This window comes from Scleropages formosus, chromosome 22 (assembly GCF_900964775.1).
Source record: "Scleropages formosus chromosome 22, fSclFor1.1, whole genome shotgun sequence".
NCBI classification, from domain to species: Eukaryota; Metazoa; Chordata; class Actinopteri; order Osteoglossiformes; family Osteoglossidae; genus Scleropages; species Scleropages formosus.
Window position 1 is genome coordinate 8,891,452 of NC_041827.1, and position 16,507 is coordinate 8,907,958.

Consider the following 16,507-nt stretch of genomic DNA (forward strand, 5'->3'; position numbering starts at 1 on the left):
TTCAGTGATCAGAAATACTTGTACTTATAGGTTAATAGCACAGTGAATAATCCCTACTTGTAATGCATGTATTCTCATTTTTCCTTTTTCATGTCTTCCTGCCATTGCTTTGTCCTGACTCAGCCATCATTACATAGTTATTGGTTTGCGTCTCTCAGTCTAATCTTATTTCATCTTCACAAGGTTTAAGACACCAAATTAAAATATCTGATTAATTCTTTATTGGTTTTTTGCAATATGTCCCTTTGTCTGCCTGGAAGAATCTTGTGACATTTATTGGCACAATATGTTTCAGAACCCAGGACAGCGACATAATCTAGCTTTTGTGTTGCCTTAAGACATTGTCCCATTACATGGCAGGAGACAGTGTTCCTGGTGTTCACAGGATATTGCTAACTTCATTATAGCATGGTTACGTACATTATATACGGTAGAACAACAGTATTGTTATGCTTTTACTGGATATGATCATATTATTGTATGCATTATAAACATTATTCTTCTGTATGTACCACATCCTAGTGCAATTTGAAACCAGAAGTGTCGAATTAACAACAAATTATTGCCATATGAGCGAAATTGCAGATATTTTGTCATCTTTACAATGAATAAGTTACAATACATTTTTTTGAAACTCCCGTTCAAACCTGAGTCTTAGAAAAGATGTTCGGCAAGGTCAGTTATTTTGTTTCGGATTCTCCCGCCTGATGTAAGTAAAACTTGTTCTAAGGTCGACAATCTGATTTTCTCGCTCAGTCTTGAAACAAAAATGAGATTTTGCGTAGAATCACTGAAATAACCGCAAAAGCCAATAAATTGGCACCTACACTAAAGGGACTGGAAGACATGATTAGACCTGGCATGGCAGAGCACAGTTGTGTATTTTAAGAGATGCAGAACTGATCCCGTCCGTAAATCGTGGATTACCACGGTGTGCCGACATTACCACGTTTTATTCTCCCGCTAATTCCAGTGTGCACTCTTGCCGATGTAAAGCGAGGTGCTCTTCAGATTTCCCGGGTAACACGGCCGAGCACGTGGCTACACGTCACACAAAGATCAGCACCTTGGACAGCGGCGTCTGCCAATGCGCAGCGAAACGGCGGATTTTTCCCCCTCAGCGAGAACCCGAGGAAGGAAAATTCATAACAGGAAAATGGGGGAGGACAACAACACTGAAAAACATCTTTAAATTTTGAAATTAACATGTTACTACAGAATAAAGAGGTATTTTGCAGTCCTTAGATGACGTGTCGATGTGCAGCCTGATTTCGCATTAATTTAATATTTCCCTCAGTGTTGTTACGGATTAAAATGGCTATCATTTTCATTTTTTTAAAGTGACACAATTAGTATTGTACGTAGATCATCACCTCGTTGTACTGCCATGTGTATTTGATCGCGTTTCTTCTCTGTGTTCCGGTGTATATTGTGCAGGAGTCGATGCAGAGAGAGAGATCAGCATGGATGCTCGGCGGAACAGGGATGTGTGTTTTTGTGCACATTTTCGCCACCCGTTCGGATCCGATTTAAAATGCGAACACGCTGGACTGTAAAGCGGATCGCGGCGGTGTTCAGAGGGGAACGGTGTGGGACGTATTTTTCATGTACTATCTACCAGGAAACACACAGTAAGGAAAAGAAAAAAATACCATGGTGATCTGAAACCTGGGATGGTACCGAGGGACAAAAAGAGAGATGATTTGAATAACGCCTGATTTCTGCTGCCTTTTTTTTTTTTCTTTATCGTTTTGGATCATCATCATGCCGAAGGAACGGGAAAGCAGAAATGGCTACATGGACTTTCTGAGACCGGGATGTCTTCTTGTTTTTTAATTGCCATTCCGTATGGTGTCCGTTCGACCCTCTCGCTCCCTCTGTTACTGTAGCTCAGCTGTCCTTCGCTTCGGACAGGATTCCCAGTCTTCATTGCATTGCAATCCCAGGGCAGCACATATTAACATCTAGATCATGTACAGTGAGTGAGGCCATATGCAGCTGCCTCCGAAACACTGTTGTTAAGGTTTAATTTGACAGTTTTCTGCGCTCCTTCTTCTTCGTTTTTCGCTCTGAACAACTGATGTCCTTTTGTTTCGGCATCCGTTTAATACAAGCACAGCGAGCTTCAGCCCGTGACTGAAGCAAAAACATAAATTCCGCATTGATTAATGCCAACATAATTCTGTGCAAATGGCAACGGCCAGACGATCTTACTCTATGTACTATTTTCCTTTAACTATTTATTGGCTATCTATTATTGAATATTTATGTCCGTTCTGATCGACAGCCATGGGTTTCTGTCTACTCAAACATTTTCTTTTTGGTATCACAGTCCTCTGCTCTCAAAGCTGAATACATAATAATAATAATAATAATAATAATACAACTTGCATTAAATAAGTCGTAATAAATAATAACAAGCCACATCTGGCTACCAAAAATCTGCATCCGGAATGAAACTCTTAATACACTTCTGTCATTGAAATATATACATATCTTTTTTTCTTTTCTCGGCCACATTTGCATATGTAGTAAATGATGTTTAAGTATCGGATCCGCATGTTTTTCAATGAACTCAAAGTACTGGTGTTGATGCGATCCGGTTCGAGACGGGCCGACCCAGACGCAGACGCAGACAGGCGGACCGGCATGCGGGGTCTCGGAGTGGGCGGCTGCGGGTGGCCGCCTTTCGACTGCTCTTCCCGGGACGACGAAGAGGAGTACTATGGGACGGATCCTCGGCCGCGGAGCCTGGCGTTCGAGGAGAAGGAGGCCAAGCTGCAGGCGGGCCTGGACGCCGTGTCGCTCTCCAGCAGCATGGAAAGCGGCATGCGCTCGCCGCAGTGTCGGATCTGCTTCCAGGGACCTGAGCAGGTAAGCCGGTCCGCGCGCCTCCTGGCTCTCGCAGCGTCCCTCCCGCGGCCGAGCTGCTTCCCGCAAGCCAAGGTCCTTCGACTCGAGCGCCTCGATTCTCGTTTTCACTTTGTCTGAATGTCTAATCATGTTTTTCATGGGAAAAGATGCACTAGTCAGTCTACTGACTGTTCTCGAGACCTCCTTGTCACAACTGGGGTACCATGAATATCTGTAGGTATCCTACGCTGAAATCATGGATCAAGTGGACAGTTGGGCCTAGTGTTAAACGTGAACCCGAGGAGGTTTCCATCGGAGTTTTGTCTGAAGGGTGCTTACTGCTCGCAAGTTTTCGCCTTTAATTCGTTTTTAGACGGGTTAGCAGGTTAGGTGCATGTGCTGATACCCTGTTGTTCTATACTGAGCTCTACTGATTGTCCAGTGCAATAGCTGGAATCCTCCTATTCTGCTAAAGATGCCTAGCATTCCTATCCCTGCTTAAATGTAACATTAGCTGGTTAAGAGCTATGCAACCTGGGACCAGAATTCAAAGATGCATTGACTGCATGGTGATGATAACACTTTCATAGAGATGGGATACAGATTTCAAGATACCCAAAACCTCTTTATTTTCAGTAACTAGCAGTTTACACACACACACATCGGCTGAAGCCACTTGTCCCAACGCGAGCCGGAGCCTAACCCGGCAACACAGGGTGTAAGGCTGGAGGGGGAGAGGACACACCCAGGACAGGACACCAGTCCATCACAAGGCACCCCAAGTGGGACTCGAAGCCCAGACCCAGCAGAGTGCAGAACCCGGCCAAACCTGCTGTGCCACTGCATCCCCGGCTACCAGTTTAATGTAACGATTTAACAACAAAGATATGGTAAACTATCTGTGTTTTCTGTGGTCTGTGTCCAAAATGGGGAGAAAAATGGATGCCTTTACCATTGCAGGTGGTTCCTTGGACAGTGCTCAAAACATGTGTAAAGAGCTATGTGGGATGCCACAGCTCCACTAATACCTTGGCTTATAATGTACAATCCCAGCCTGCCAAAGTATCACTCTTATCAATGTGGTTCTTTTAAAACCCTCAGATCATCTGTAATTCATGTGAAAGCAAATCTGATTCTCTCTAACCAACCAACTTCAAATATTAAGTTGCAAAACAGCTGGGGTTACTGTATATTTTGCCGCTGGAATAAAGCAAGGAAACACACCTTGTTCAGGTGAAATGTTATTAGTCCAGGGGGGAGTGATGCAGCTGCCGCTGTTTTGTGTGCTTTGCAATCCGTATGGCAAATTGCCGAAATATACACCAGTAATGATTACTTATTTCCTTTTTTGTAAATACGTGTGCCTTATATGGTTACAAAATCCTTAAGGAATTCTGTGGAACTTGGTGAAGCATACATTAGCAAACAGTTTTGTGCCCACAAATCAACACTGAGCAGACAGGCACAGTCCTGTTGCCATCACAAGGGATTTAGTAAAATACAGGTTTTGCTTCTGTGGTGTCTTCTCCTTCTAGTTTTTCTCAAATGTTGACATGTATTTGTTGCATTCTGTAATTATGTGAAATTTTCACCCTAAAACCACTTTAAAAAGATCAAAGATTTTAAAAGGTTTTATAATGGGATGCGTAAGACATTTGTAAAGTATGAAACAGCAGGCTCTGCTTTTTATTTCACTGAAAGTTACAGAACCCTTTTGAAGATTGTATAGAATAACCTTCATCCAACTCAAAGGAAGAACAGTGGTACTGTGCCTAAAATACAACTTTGTAACCTTTTTAAGGGTTAATTGTCCATAGCAATACTATTGTGTCCAACCATATCTCTAAGGGTTATTTAATTCCGTCTGAATATTATACACATCTCCTGGTGAATGGAGTTAGTCATTAGTCTTCCCAGCAATTTAAGACTACTGGCAGTGCTGATTAATTAAGCATCTCTCATTGAAAGTTTCATGTATTATATTTAGAAACATTTGTGGCATTAGGAAAGTATATTGGAATTAATTGGCAACAGATGTAATTGGTATGAATGGCCCACTCTACTACGCTTCTAAAGACAGTTCAGCTGTTTTTAATTTCACAAATAGTCAAACGCTGAGTATCAACACAAGTCTCAAGGAAGATTGTATAAATATTGCAATAATAGTTGTCAGAGGTTTAACAGGCAATAAGCTCAGTAGGAATAGGCCCATGTAGAATTTACTGCATAATCCTGGCACCTCTACTGTCCTACTTGTAGTGAATTACCTGAATCTGTAGTGTGTAGTAGGTGTTTCACATGTACCTAAAAAGCAATTGTCCCACTTGTTCATGCACTCAGTTGTGTCACTGCTTACAGGTTCATTTCGCCTCCATGTTTACAGTCTTATAATGCACTGCTGATGCACTAGTTTCTTATTCCCACACCATTCAACCTGCAGGTCAATTTGGTAGTCCTCAAGTGTGATACAGAGTTCAGCATTTGCTTTTTTGGGTCACAGTGGAATGATTATAGGTCCTTTTGGGTCCCCACTCTCTTGGGTTCTCATCCATTAATCCTCTTCTAATCTCTCGGAGTTCATTCAATATTTTTACAACATTGCATCTTGTAAATGAGCCCTCTATCTGTTTCCAGTATGGTGATATGATGGCAAGAGATAATATCTGAAAATTGTAGCATGATCAGTTGCGTATGTGCTGTTTGTGCAGAACACGTGTGTTTGTAGCCTCTAAGTACATTCACTAACAACAGGCAAACTGTCTCCTACAGGCCAGATACCCCTGGATTTGAGTTAATTGTTGTTTCTTCCATAAGTAGTTAGGAGCGAAATATAATTTGTCTGAAAACGGAGACTGGTAATGACCTTTTCTCTCACACTTTGCAATGGCAGCAGGAAGTGAGTGATAACCTCACATGTTTCAATATTTATGGGTCCAAGTACATGACACATTCTACATTATCTGTTGCAGTTCAATGCAGTGAGTGGCAAAATGCTTTGGAAATAGAGGGAGAGAAGGGAAGGGAATGGGGGAGGGGTATTAGAGACATCAAGGAAGATGAAGACACTGAGACATGAGGAAGATGTAATCTAAGGTGAGTAAGAAAAGCAGGCAATAATGACAAGAGCACTGTATTTGAACTATGTTCGCTGCTTTTTAGCAAGGGTACATTTGTGTCTAATGTTACACTTCTTTTATTACTTTTATTATGATGAATCAGCTTCGGTGATTCTTTGTAGTCTGCTGATATTTCTGTAATAATATGGTCATTGTAACACTTCCATTGGAACATTCCTCTCAAGAAGAGCTGTGTCATACGCAGTTTCACATAGAAAGTGGCAGATATTTTCCGTTAACCACTCACGATAGGGTGATATAACTATGCTGTGGGATCTGGTTTGTGTATGTTTTTTGAAAGGTGAGTTACTAGTGAAACAGTTAATTGCAAGTGAACGGAGCAGAAATGGCTTTTTCGTGATTAGCACTGTGTTTTTTTCCTTTTCTGTTGATTTTGTATTAAGGTTTGAACTAACCGAAAGATGCAAGACACGCCAGAATAGCAAATATGTACTTAGATTTTTCTCTTCAAGCCAGCAAAATGAGGCAAACAAACTGTTTTCCTTGTTAAAAGGCAAACAACTTTATAGATCTACATCACTTCACATAAAAGGTCTAGTATAACCGTGCAATAAAGGCTGATCACTTTATGTGTATAATGCCATAAAAATTTAATTCATGCAACATATGGCAGTATACACTTTTCAGTCCTATATGAATAGCCCCCCCTCTTACCTCTGTGTCACAAAGAATCTGTCATTCAGGCTCAAAATCCAGTCTAATAATGGCTTTACTCGCAGTTCTGCTGAAAGGGACATCGGTGTTAACTGTACTCCATATGGAAGCAGTTCCCTTCTCTATAAATGGGTTAATGTAAAAAATGTAGACAGATGTGGTGTGTACACACGAGGATTGTTACTGCACTAACATAAAAAAATTCCTGAAATGTAAAAGTGTAATCTAAAAAAAAAAAAATAAATTAATGTATCACTGTTCACAGGAAGATCAAAGAATACGAAGTGTATGACAAATATTAATAAAACAGCACAGAAATCTTTCATATTTGTTGCAGCCCACTGCTGCAGAATATATATATTTTATTTTCATATGTATTTTTCAGTTCAGATCTCTAATCCTAGTCAAAGTTGTCCTTGTATTTAACGTAACGCCTGCAATAGAATGATTTCAAACTGAAAACCTGATCGTGTACCTTTTGTCCTTTTTTAAACCCACTGCTGTTTGTCCAGTAAATCCAACAAACATAGCCGTCTTGCCGAGGAGGCATGAAATATTTACCCCAATTAGCAGTATGTCATGTTTTTCAGGGAATCCAAGAATTTGTCTTGACACCATGAGGATAGAGTTGGAAATGCTCGGTGCATTCGAAGAGCAGCATACGCACCTGTCTTACAGGCTGTGCTGACATATCTTTAGTCCTTTCCAAGGATCTCTTTGTGCTTGTTGCTTTATGGAGGAAATCTTGCTCGCTGGTTGTCGGCAAAGCCTGTGATCCTTAAGATCATCGACAAAGTGGTCAGCACCTGTCTTGTACGTTCTCTCAGGCACTGCCTGCTGAACCGTTAACTGGCACAGAGAGTTATACTTATCCCACAAGCAAATGTCTTTATGTAATCTTACTTCATGTACTGAAGGCATGCGTTCTCTTCCTCGGCGAAGGTACGGTTGGTGTTTGACTGAGAGGATCAATGCCAGCGGGGAGTGACACAGAAAAGCACATTGACTGGGTTCACTGCGAGTCTACATATCAGCAGGAGTAGAGGAGGAGCTGGAGCGCTCTCCTCATTTCTACCTGCTGGTTCCCAAAGTCCTCCGTGCCTCCTGTCTCCGCACACAGATATGAAATGCGTCTTGGGTTCATTCTGCTGAGAAAAGCACATCTCTTCTGTGGAGAAATAAGTAAATCTTGGTAACATACTAAACAAGTGTCAGTGCGATCGCAGAGATTCTCGATTTAATTTTATTTTCACAGTTCTCTTGGCTGGTGGGCCAGCTAAGGCAGTAGTGGGCTAATTTTTGCATAAAATTCCTTCTCCAATCCCAAAATAATTGAACTGCGAAAAGGAAAGGGAGCCAAGTTGTATGTTTGCTGGGATAGCGGCTGTGCAATGCTGAAAAAATGATCGCGCATGTGCAGGTGTGAGAAAAGAGAGCACATTTCTTTGCGTTGCCATCGCCGGCGAAAGAAGACGCAAGCAGTTCTGACCCCTTGACAGGCTCTGATATGTTTATTGTGTGAGAGTATGCATGTGGTCTGTGTGTACGTGGCATTTGACATGAGCTCGGTCTCAATGGAGCGCTGTACTAGCAAGCAGAGAAAGAAATTGTGAGCGCTGACTCACCACCGCTCGCCTCCTCCCCCACTAACCCCACCACACCCGCCTTTTTCTTGCCTCTCCTGCAGCCCTTTGGCTATCCAGAATCCATGTGCCAAATACACACATGTAAAACGGATGCACTCTGCTTCTCACTCGCTTACCTCATTCTTACACACACATCTGAAGAGCGGTGAAACAAAACCAACTAAAGATGTTAACTTGTCCAGGACAGAGAAGACCAACCCTTTAAGCATTAAAAAAAAATAAAAATGAAAAGAATCTGCAGTCTTTACATTTAAGGCAATGAGCACATTTAGGAAAGTGAACAGGATTTCTCTTTTATCCTGGTTCCATCTAACACACTGCACGCTGTATTTTCAATGAAATATCGAAAAAAACATTTCAGTTGTATTATTGAAAGTACACTCCACCATAAAGTAAATAAAACATAATACATATTGACAGGATTTGGCCCACTTTTCAAATATCCTCAGGCTGTAAACAGGGAGCTATAGTGCCAATTATTTGTCTATATTGATTTCCTCACTTTTAAAATGTAAGAAAAGACCAATAGAAACATTCCATGCCTTTCAAATTTAAATAGCTGTAAAAATGTACTAATAGAAATATTTTCAATGGAAAACAATTGTAATCTTTCTCCTTCTTTTTTCTTCTTTCTTATTTCTGTTTTTCCTAAATATTTTATATGGCCTTATTTCCCAGTTCGTCTTTTGATTAATATATTCATATGACTGCATTCTTTAAGTGCAGACTTACTTAGCTGAAAAGCATGTAGGATATAATTTTTCCAATTTAATCTATATCACAACATATATTCAATTTAAGAACTGAGAAAACACTGAAACAACAATAAATATACACACACACACACCGTCTGAAATGCTTCTTCCATACGGGGTCGCGGGGAGCCAGAGCCTAAGCCGGCAACACAGGACGTAAGGCTGGAGGGGGAGGGGGCGCAGCCAGGACGGGACACCAGTCCATCACAAGGCACTCCAAGCGGGACTCGAGCCCCAGACCCACCCGAGAGCGGGACCCGGTCCAACCCACTGCACCACCACACCCCCCACAACAATAAATAGAAATATTATATTTCTATATAATTTCTGTTACATTATTACATACTCTGTAAGATTCTGTGTCATTAGTTATATAAACTGCATTTTCTGGGTAATATATACCTTATTCACAAAACAAATAGAACTAGCTTCTTGTTTATCATTCAAAATTACACTCTATGTGACATATTATATTGCGTATTTTGTATTTATCTCACGCACGCGATGGCTCAAGCTGCTTGTCCGAGCTGGGTCGCGGTGAACCGGAGCCTAGTCTGGTGGCGCAGGGTGCAGGGCTGGGGGGGAGCAGACCCAGAGCAGGATGCCAGTCCACTGCAAGGCACCCCAAGCGGGGCTCGAAGCCCAGACCCATCAGAGAGCGAGACCCGGCCAAACCTTCTGCGCCACTGTGCCCCCCCCACGTTGATATTTCTCTAATATGAAATCGTTTCACATTATGACAGATCTTAGAGGACCTTGCATTCAGTCTTCACCTCTAAAACTGTTCCTCTATGCATGCAAGTCATATTGCATTGTATATGTAGGTGTGTGGATCTGAGGTAGTGGGAGTAGTTTTAGAATAAGTTTTACTGGTTGAGTTTTGGAAGCATCTCTACACAAAAGCTGGCCATGAATATAGGTCTAGAGGCAGTTTTTTTTCTGTCTCCCACTCTATCCCTTTCCTACAACTCTTCTTCCCTCCTTCTCCCAGTCCCGTTGTTTTTCAGCCTTACTTCAACTTTTTCTCCCATCTTGGCCTCCTCTTGTTCTTGCACTCTCTCTGTATTTGCACAGCTGTGCACACATCTGGACCACAGACCTCTGTACATCTGGTCGTATGGCAGGGCAACAGGTTTGCTCATGGCTGGCAAGCGTTACTGTTCCACAGATACACACAGTAATTGAGATGTCAGAAATCGCACTTTTTAACTGTTCTCTGTAGAAAGAGCTCCTAATAATTCACAGAAACTGGCATTTAGAAATGTCAGCAAGCCCCTCACTGCTGAATATCCCCACACCACTTGTATCATTGCACCATCCATATTTCAGAGTGTTTTCTTTTCCATCTACTCTCTTTTATTTCCATCTATTGCTGGAATCGGTACTGGCAATACAGGAATATATGTGTGTAATATATTTGACAAATTCATATATACTCCACTGAAGCTGCAGAACAGTTGAGCTGGTAACAGACAAAATATTTCCATATTTTGATACATTTAAGAAGCAAGAGTAAGAACACATTCATTTCATTAAGGGCTTTTCTAAGACCCAGAGGCTTTATTTGTTGGAAATAAAAGTATTAAGATGAAACGTCACAAAACAACAAAAACCTGTGGAAACAATAGCAGTTAAAAACATTGAATGAAAAGGATTATTTAAAATTGCTTGCACTAGTGAAAGTAAGGGTGTATGTGTATATGAGAATATGTGAATGTATTATTTTATATGTCATGTATGGTAGAAGCAGGTATAATACATGATATATAAAATAATACACACACACACACACACATTGTCAGAACCGCTTGTCCCGTACGGGGTCACGGGGAACCGGAGCCTACCCGGCAACACAGGGCGTAAGGCCGGAGGGGGAGGGGACACACCCAGGACGGGACACCAGTCCGCCGCAAGGCACCCCAAGCGGGATTCGAACCCCAGACCCACTGGAGAGCAGGACTGTGGTCCAGCCCACTGCGCCACTGCACCCCCTCTTAAAATAATACATTCACATATAAAATAAAAACATGCATTTAAAATAAACTTTTACACTTTGCAAGAGTAGTTTGTGTGTTAGGGCAGCAAACTTAGGTTTAAGGAAGCAAAGTCTCCACTGCAGAAGTTGTATGATTGTACAGAAAATATTTGATTCTTTCTATGTGCTACATTACTATGCCGTTTGCCCTAATAATAACAATGTTTTGCTACTTTAGAAAACGGGATACACTAAGTGAATAAAAACTAAGATATAAGCTCCCGTGACTTTTGGAAGAGAAAACCGATGTGCTAAAACAAGTTAGGATGGACAACCCACTGAGAACAACACTGCAGTAGTCAAAATAGGATCTTATAGAAGTATGAACAAATGTTTAACCGTCTACAATGAGACAGACAGTCTTAGTCAAGCCAAGTATCTCATATGCATGAATGACACTTCAATTATATGAGAATTAAGTGAAAGTTAAACCACACATTTCTGAAAAAGCCTGAAGATGAAACGCATAATTGTTAATCTGTCCATTCTACACAGAGACAATTTTGGGGCAGTTTAAGGCACTTTGAGTTTATTTTAGTTGAACATCAGAAAACAGATTTCAAAATATTAGCTCAAAGGGACATGAAAAATAGACATGTTGAAAATTCAGGCAAATAACAGAGTGTCAACAGTGGAGCTGAAAGACTACACGCCGTGAATGAAAAATTATGTCCCTCAACAGAAACACGAAAATGGCAAAACTGTTAGGGCCCAAAACAGAGCCTTGGAGAACAACCTGTTTAAAAACAGCCTTGTCAAATGTAAATAAAAGATTATTTTTCTGTTGATGGAATTTGTTTGTTGAATGAAAGAATAAATTGGCATTGTTTGTGTAAAAGGGGGTGTGGTGGCACAACGGGTTTGGCTGGGTCCCACCCGCTGGCGGGTCTGCGGTTCGAGTCCTGCTTGCGGTGCCTTGTGATGGACTGGCATCCCATCCTGGGTGTGTCCCCTACCCCTCTAGCCCTGCGCCCTGTGCTGCTGGGTTAGGCTCCTGTTTGCCGGCACCCCATCGGGACAAGTGGTTTCAGTCAATGTGTGTTTGTGTAAAAACTGGGTGAAATATGTTTTTTCACAAATGGAAAATAAAGTTTAGGATTAGCGCTCCTGTTAAGAGAATATGTAGTTCAATAATATTCATGTGTCAGGGGACAATGACATATAACTGTACAGTGTCACTAACTCCTTATAAAGCACGATCGACTATGTCAAAAATAAATAAATGTTGAAAGCTGAGAAGATTCTACATTTTGTTAGTCGTACTGGCTGTTCTTTCAGGTTACATATTCAGTTGGAATTATTTTCTGCCAAATATTACACCGCTGAAGTGGAATTACATTTGTATATCTATTATAACTGCAGGGAGAGCTCCTGAGCCCCTGTCGCTGTGATGGCTCCGTGCGCTGCACTCATCAGCCCTGCCTGATTCGCTGGATCAGTGAGCGTGGATCCTGGAGCTGTGAACTTTGCTACTTCAAGTACCAGGTGCTGGCTATCAGCACCAAGAACCCGCTGCAGGTAGCATTCTCTGCCCCGTCATGTCGCACGTTTTGGGAACATTGCAAACGCATCGACTCAGCTAACTGGGTTTACAAGGTTCCATGTCTATGTCCCGTATTTACCGGAGTTTCTTCCATTGTACCGAAACTTGTGTCACTATTTATAAACCCCCTCAATTCTCTCCACCACCACTCTGATGAAAGTTACATACCTGTGCAAAAGTCTTGTTCACGTTTTATAGCTCGTTACAACTGTAAAGCAATACGACTGACCAAACAAATCTGACAGATGTTTGAAGCCCTCGGATGACACGTAACACACAGGTGCTTAATGCTTGAAACCATGATGTAGATGATGCACAGAAGGCCATACTAGTACCAGAAGGTCTCCTGGCTATGGTACCAGTCTGATCTGTTGCTTTTCTCTGCCCCTCTATGTTCAGTGGCAGGCCATCTCCCTCACAGTGATTGAGAAGGTTCAGATTGCAGCCATCATCCTGGGGTCCCTGTTCTTAATTGCCAGCATCTCCTGGCTCATCTGGTCATCTCTCAGCCCCTCTGCCAAGTGGCAACGGCAAGACTTGCTCTTCCAAATCTGCTATGGCATGTACGGCTTTATGGACATTGTGTGCATAGGTGAGAGTATTTCCTCTTGATCTTGGATGGACTGTAAAACATACGGAAGTATTTTTTTTTGCCAGGATATGAAGGTTTTCCTTGTGTTCCACCCTTATATTATTACATGTTGTGTTTATGTGTGCCTGAGGATTCCGTCTCTGAGGATATCGTGATTTCTCGCTCAGAGACAACAGTGTGTCGAATATCTGTTTATCATAAAGCAGAATTTACATCACTTAGTACATGCTGAACCCTTTCATCTTAAAAATACATTTGTGCTTTCCTGTTTTTAACCTGCATCCATAGATCATGGGTGGGGATTGTAGCTTACTGCAGGCTGTACAGTATACTGTTTTTTTCTTAGATCTGAGCTATTAATTACTCGGTCTTGACTGGGATTTTGACTGAACACACTGCATGTTTCAGACCACGTCAAACTGAATGCATTATTTCAGGACTCACCACGTATGTGTCATTAAATCAAATTAGTTAATTTACTGAAATGGTCAAACTAGAAGTAACAATATCTCTAATGTCTTTTCCCCTTAAAATGAATAATATTAGTTATTTGATTCGGTATGTAATAGCATCATTGTTCTTAACCCTCAAAAACTGAGTACTAAAAGGCTATTGAACCTTAAAATGAAGCAATTATTTATTTCCATGTTTTAGTTTTACAAATAACCAAATCAAGGGGAATTATTTTATTAGCACAGATGTAGGTATAATAGTTCTCTAAATTTTAGTTTGTCTTAATGCAACTGAGAAATTACAGCAAGTTTTCAACGTTGGTTTTCAGTGTAATGTGAATTATATTACATCAACATCACCATCAAGACTGAATAATTAAGAGGTGGGGCAGAGCAAAAATAGCATAGCCTGTGGTCCAGTGTTGCACATGTTGCGCATTTCTCAGTATTGTCTACTCTCTGTATTTGTGTTCCCCATAATTTGCACAGGCCTTATAATCCACGAGGGTTCATCAGTATACCGAATATTCAAACGGTGGCAAGCAGTAAACCAACAGTGGAAAGTTCTGAACTATGAGAAGGCCAAGGACTTAGAGGATCCACTGAACTCTAGCGGTAAGGGAGGGGCACGTGGCTCACGGAACAACTCCCATGGCTTAGCTGGGAGCGACCGTGGAGGCAGGCGGGGCCAACGTGTGAGGACTATTCTAAACCACCACTGTGGCTACACCATCCTGCACATTCTAAGTCAACTGCGGCCAAATGACCATCGCATCAGTGCCACAGCAAACCGTGAGGTGGTTATGAGGGTCACCACCGTATGAAGTTGGATCTGCTTAGGGACGAAGGAGACAGCCTTGGGAACTGGCCTCCCACTTTTCCAGCGCCCCTGGACAAATGCGTGGTGCACAAGTACTGAAGAAGTATAAGGACCTTCTGCTCCCAACTGTCTTCTAAAAGTGGAAGAAATGTATTTTTAACTGCAAATAAAGGGACAAACAGAAAGAAACAGGACAAAATCACAAATAAGCAGCTTTGTATCAAACTAAAATATGCTGGAGATTTTTCTTTTCCCAGCTTGAAAATACAAAGCACTGTCATTGCTCTTGTTCCTGTTTTTTAACTGTGACTATAATTGTTACCAATTTTGATTTTATAAGACTATACATTGTAAGAGAATTACAACATTTGAATAAGATGGCCCATGCCACCATTCCCCCATGGCACCATCACCCATTTCCCTCAATATTTCAGTATAAGGGTTATGAGGATGCCATAGGCCTGTCAGAGTTGAGGAATCAAGAAACAGAAAAATATTGCAATAAATTAATTAAAAGAGTTTTGAACAATAATACTGATGTTCAAAAAGTATAATTTGTCTCTGCAATAAAGGTACCAGTATGTTTCACAGTGAATTCTACTAGAGGGAACAGTCTTATTCATATTCCCTTATCTCTTATGCTGTTCTCTCTCTTCCAGTTTGCTCTTTAAACAAGAACTGTTTTTTTCTATTTCATATCTAACATTAGAGGAGGGTGAGCCTCAACAACACTGTTTTCAGAGAAATAGTTGCTGAATCAGTGAATCACCACTGCAGGTTACTGTATCTTCAGAAGAGTCTCTTTTTGGCTTAAAAGACACTGCTCTCTTAGAGCCCGCAAGTGTAAATTAAACTGAATATATCCAAGTTATCTTGGGATTTTTAAAAAAAAAAAAAGCCCAAAGGTGCTTGATACAACGATTTGTATCCAGAATTTATTAATTTATCTGTTAAGTAATGAAATACAGTCCATGACATCAGAAATAAAAATTCTACCTTGACCTGATCACATTGTGTACCCTGTATATTGAGACATTTTCTCTTAAACATTGCTATTTTGTGTCCAAGACTGTACTAGGGTGTAATTTGCTCATCGTAAGAGCATAAGGTCGGCAAAAATAAAGATCAGCTTGGTAAACTGGAATGCCTGATTGGAAGTGCACATGAATAATCATTCCAAAGGAACATTCTCAGCGAACTCAGTGGAATCTCTCAACCATAACTGTGAATGAGCTCTTGGAAATTACTTTTGGTACCATAACAATGAACACAAAGAACCTAGCAGGTCCCAGAAAACACAAGCTCTTAATCCTGACAATCCCGGACAGGATCTTCAGTTCAAGGCTAAATTTGCAATGAAAAAATGTTAAATAGCTATGCAACTTAGGCTTGGTTGTCCCTGTTATGTTTATTCTATTTGTAATAGAACATTCCTTAGAACAGGAAAACCAACATATATGATTTTGTGGAAATATATAACTTGAACATAATGTCATTTACAGTATTTATAACTGGTGTTAAAGAAGCGGACTGAATTCCATTTTGAATTGAGAACCATGGCTTGCTTTCTATGTCCATGATATGTAACCCCAGTTTAATACAGAGAAATATACAACCGCGAGAGGGCGATATTTCTGAAACGGTATTTCTAAATGATCAGTTTTGAACTTCATCTCTGATTTAGGAAGTACACATGATTGTACTATGTACATACTTACAACCATTGGCCGTGTTAATAAAACGAATGAATGAGTCAAAAATATGCAGTGTGCCATCAAATGTTAACTCTGTTATGTACAATTCAGTGGTACTTTGGATGTGACTGACATAGGGCACTAAGTGAATAATTCATCTTCTTGGTCATTACCACATAAAGTTGAAAGAATAAAAAGTCATTGTTCTCGGTCTCAGCGGTATATCACAATACATGATATTTACATACAACCTGGAGTTACATATCGTCACGGAGAACTAGCGGGCCTGTTCACGCTGACTCTCGGATGAGTTGGAGGTCTTGTCC

The 16,507-nt window shown here is 41.0% G+C and overlaps 1 protein-coding gene across 1 annotated transcript; it reads left to right on the forward strand.

The window, feature by feature from the left end:
- Window positions 1-957: 957 nt before the first annotated feature.
- marchf9 (membrane-associated ring finger (C3HC4) 9) lies at window positions 958-15,631 on the forward strand. The gene is made up of 5 exons (XM_018726034.2): window positions 958-1,227; window positions 1,438-2,874; window positions 12,443-12,598; window positions 13,023-13,215; window positions 14,157-15,631. The coding sequence occupies exons 2-5, from the start codon at window positions 2,536-2,538 to the stop codon at window positions 14,489-14,491; spliced, it is 1,023 nt and encodes a 340-aa protein (XP_018581550.2). The 5' UTR covers window positions 958-1,227; window positions 1,438-2,535; the 3' UTR covers window positions 14,492-15,631.
- Window positions 15,632-16,507: the final 876 nt, after the last annotated feature.

What these genes read in the sequence shown, in the direction of transcription:
- marchf9 (XM_018726034.2), top strand. Translation starts at nt 2,536, where the DNA reads ATGATGTTTAAGTATCGGATCCGCATGTTTTTCAATGAACTCAAAGTA. An exon ending in GCTTCCAGGGACCTGAGCAG is followed by an intron (nt 2,875 to 12,442) that starts GTAAGCCGGTCC and finishes TTATAACTGCAG; the next exon opens with GGAGAGCTCCTGAGCCCCTG. An exon ending in TATGGACATTGTGTGCATAG is followed by an intron (nt 13,216 to 14,156) that starts GTGAGAGTATTT and finishes TAATTTGCACAG; the next exon opens with GCCTTATAATCCACGAGGGT.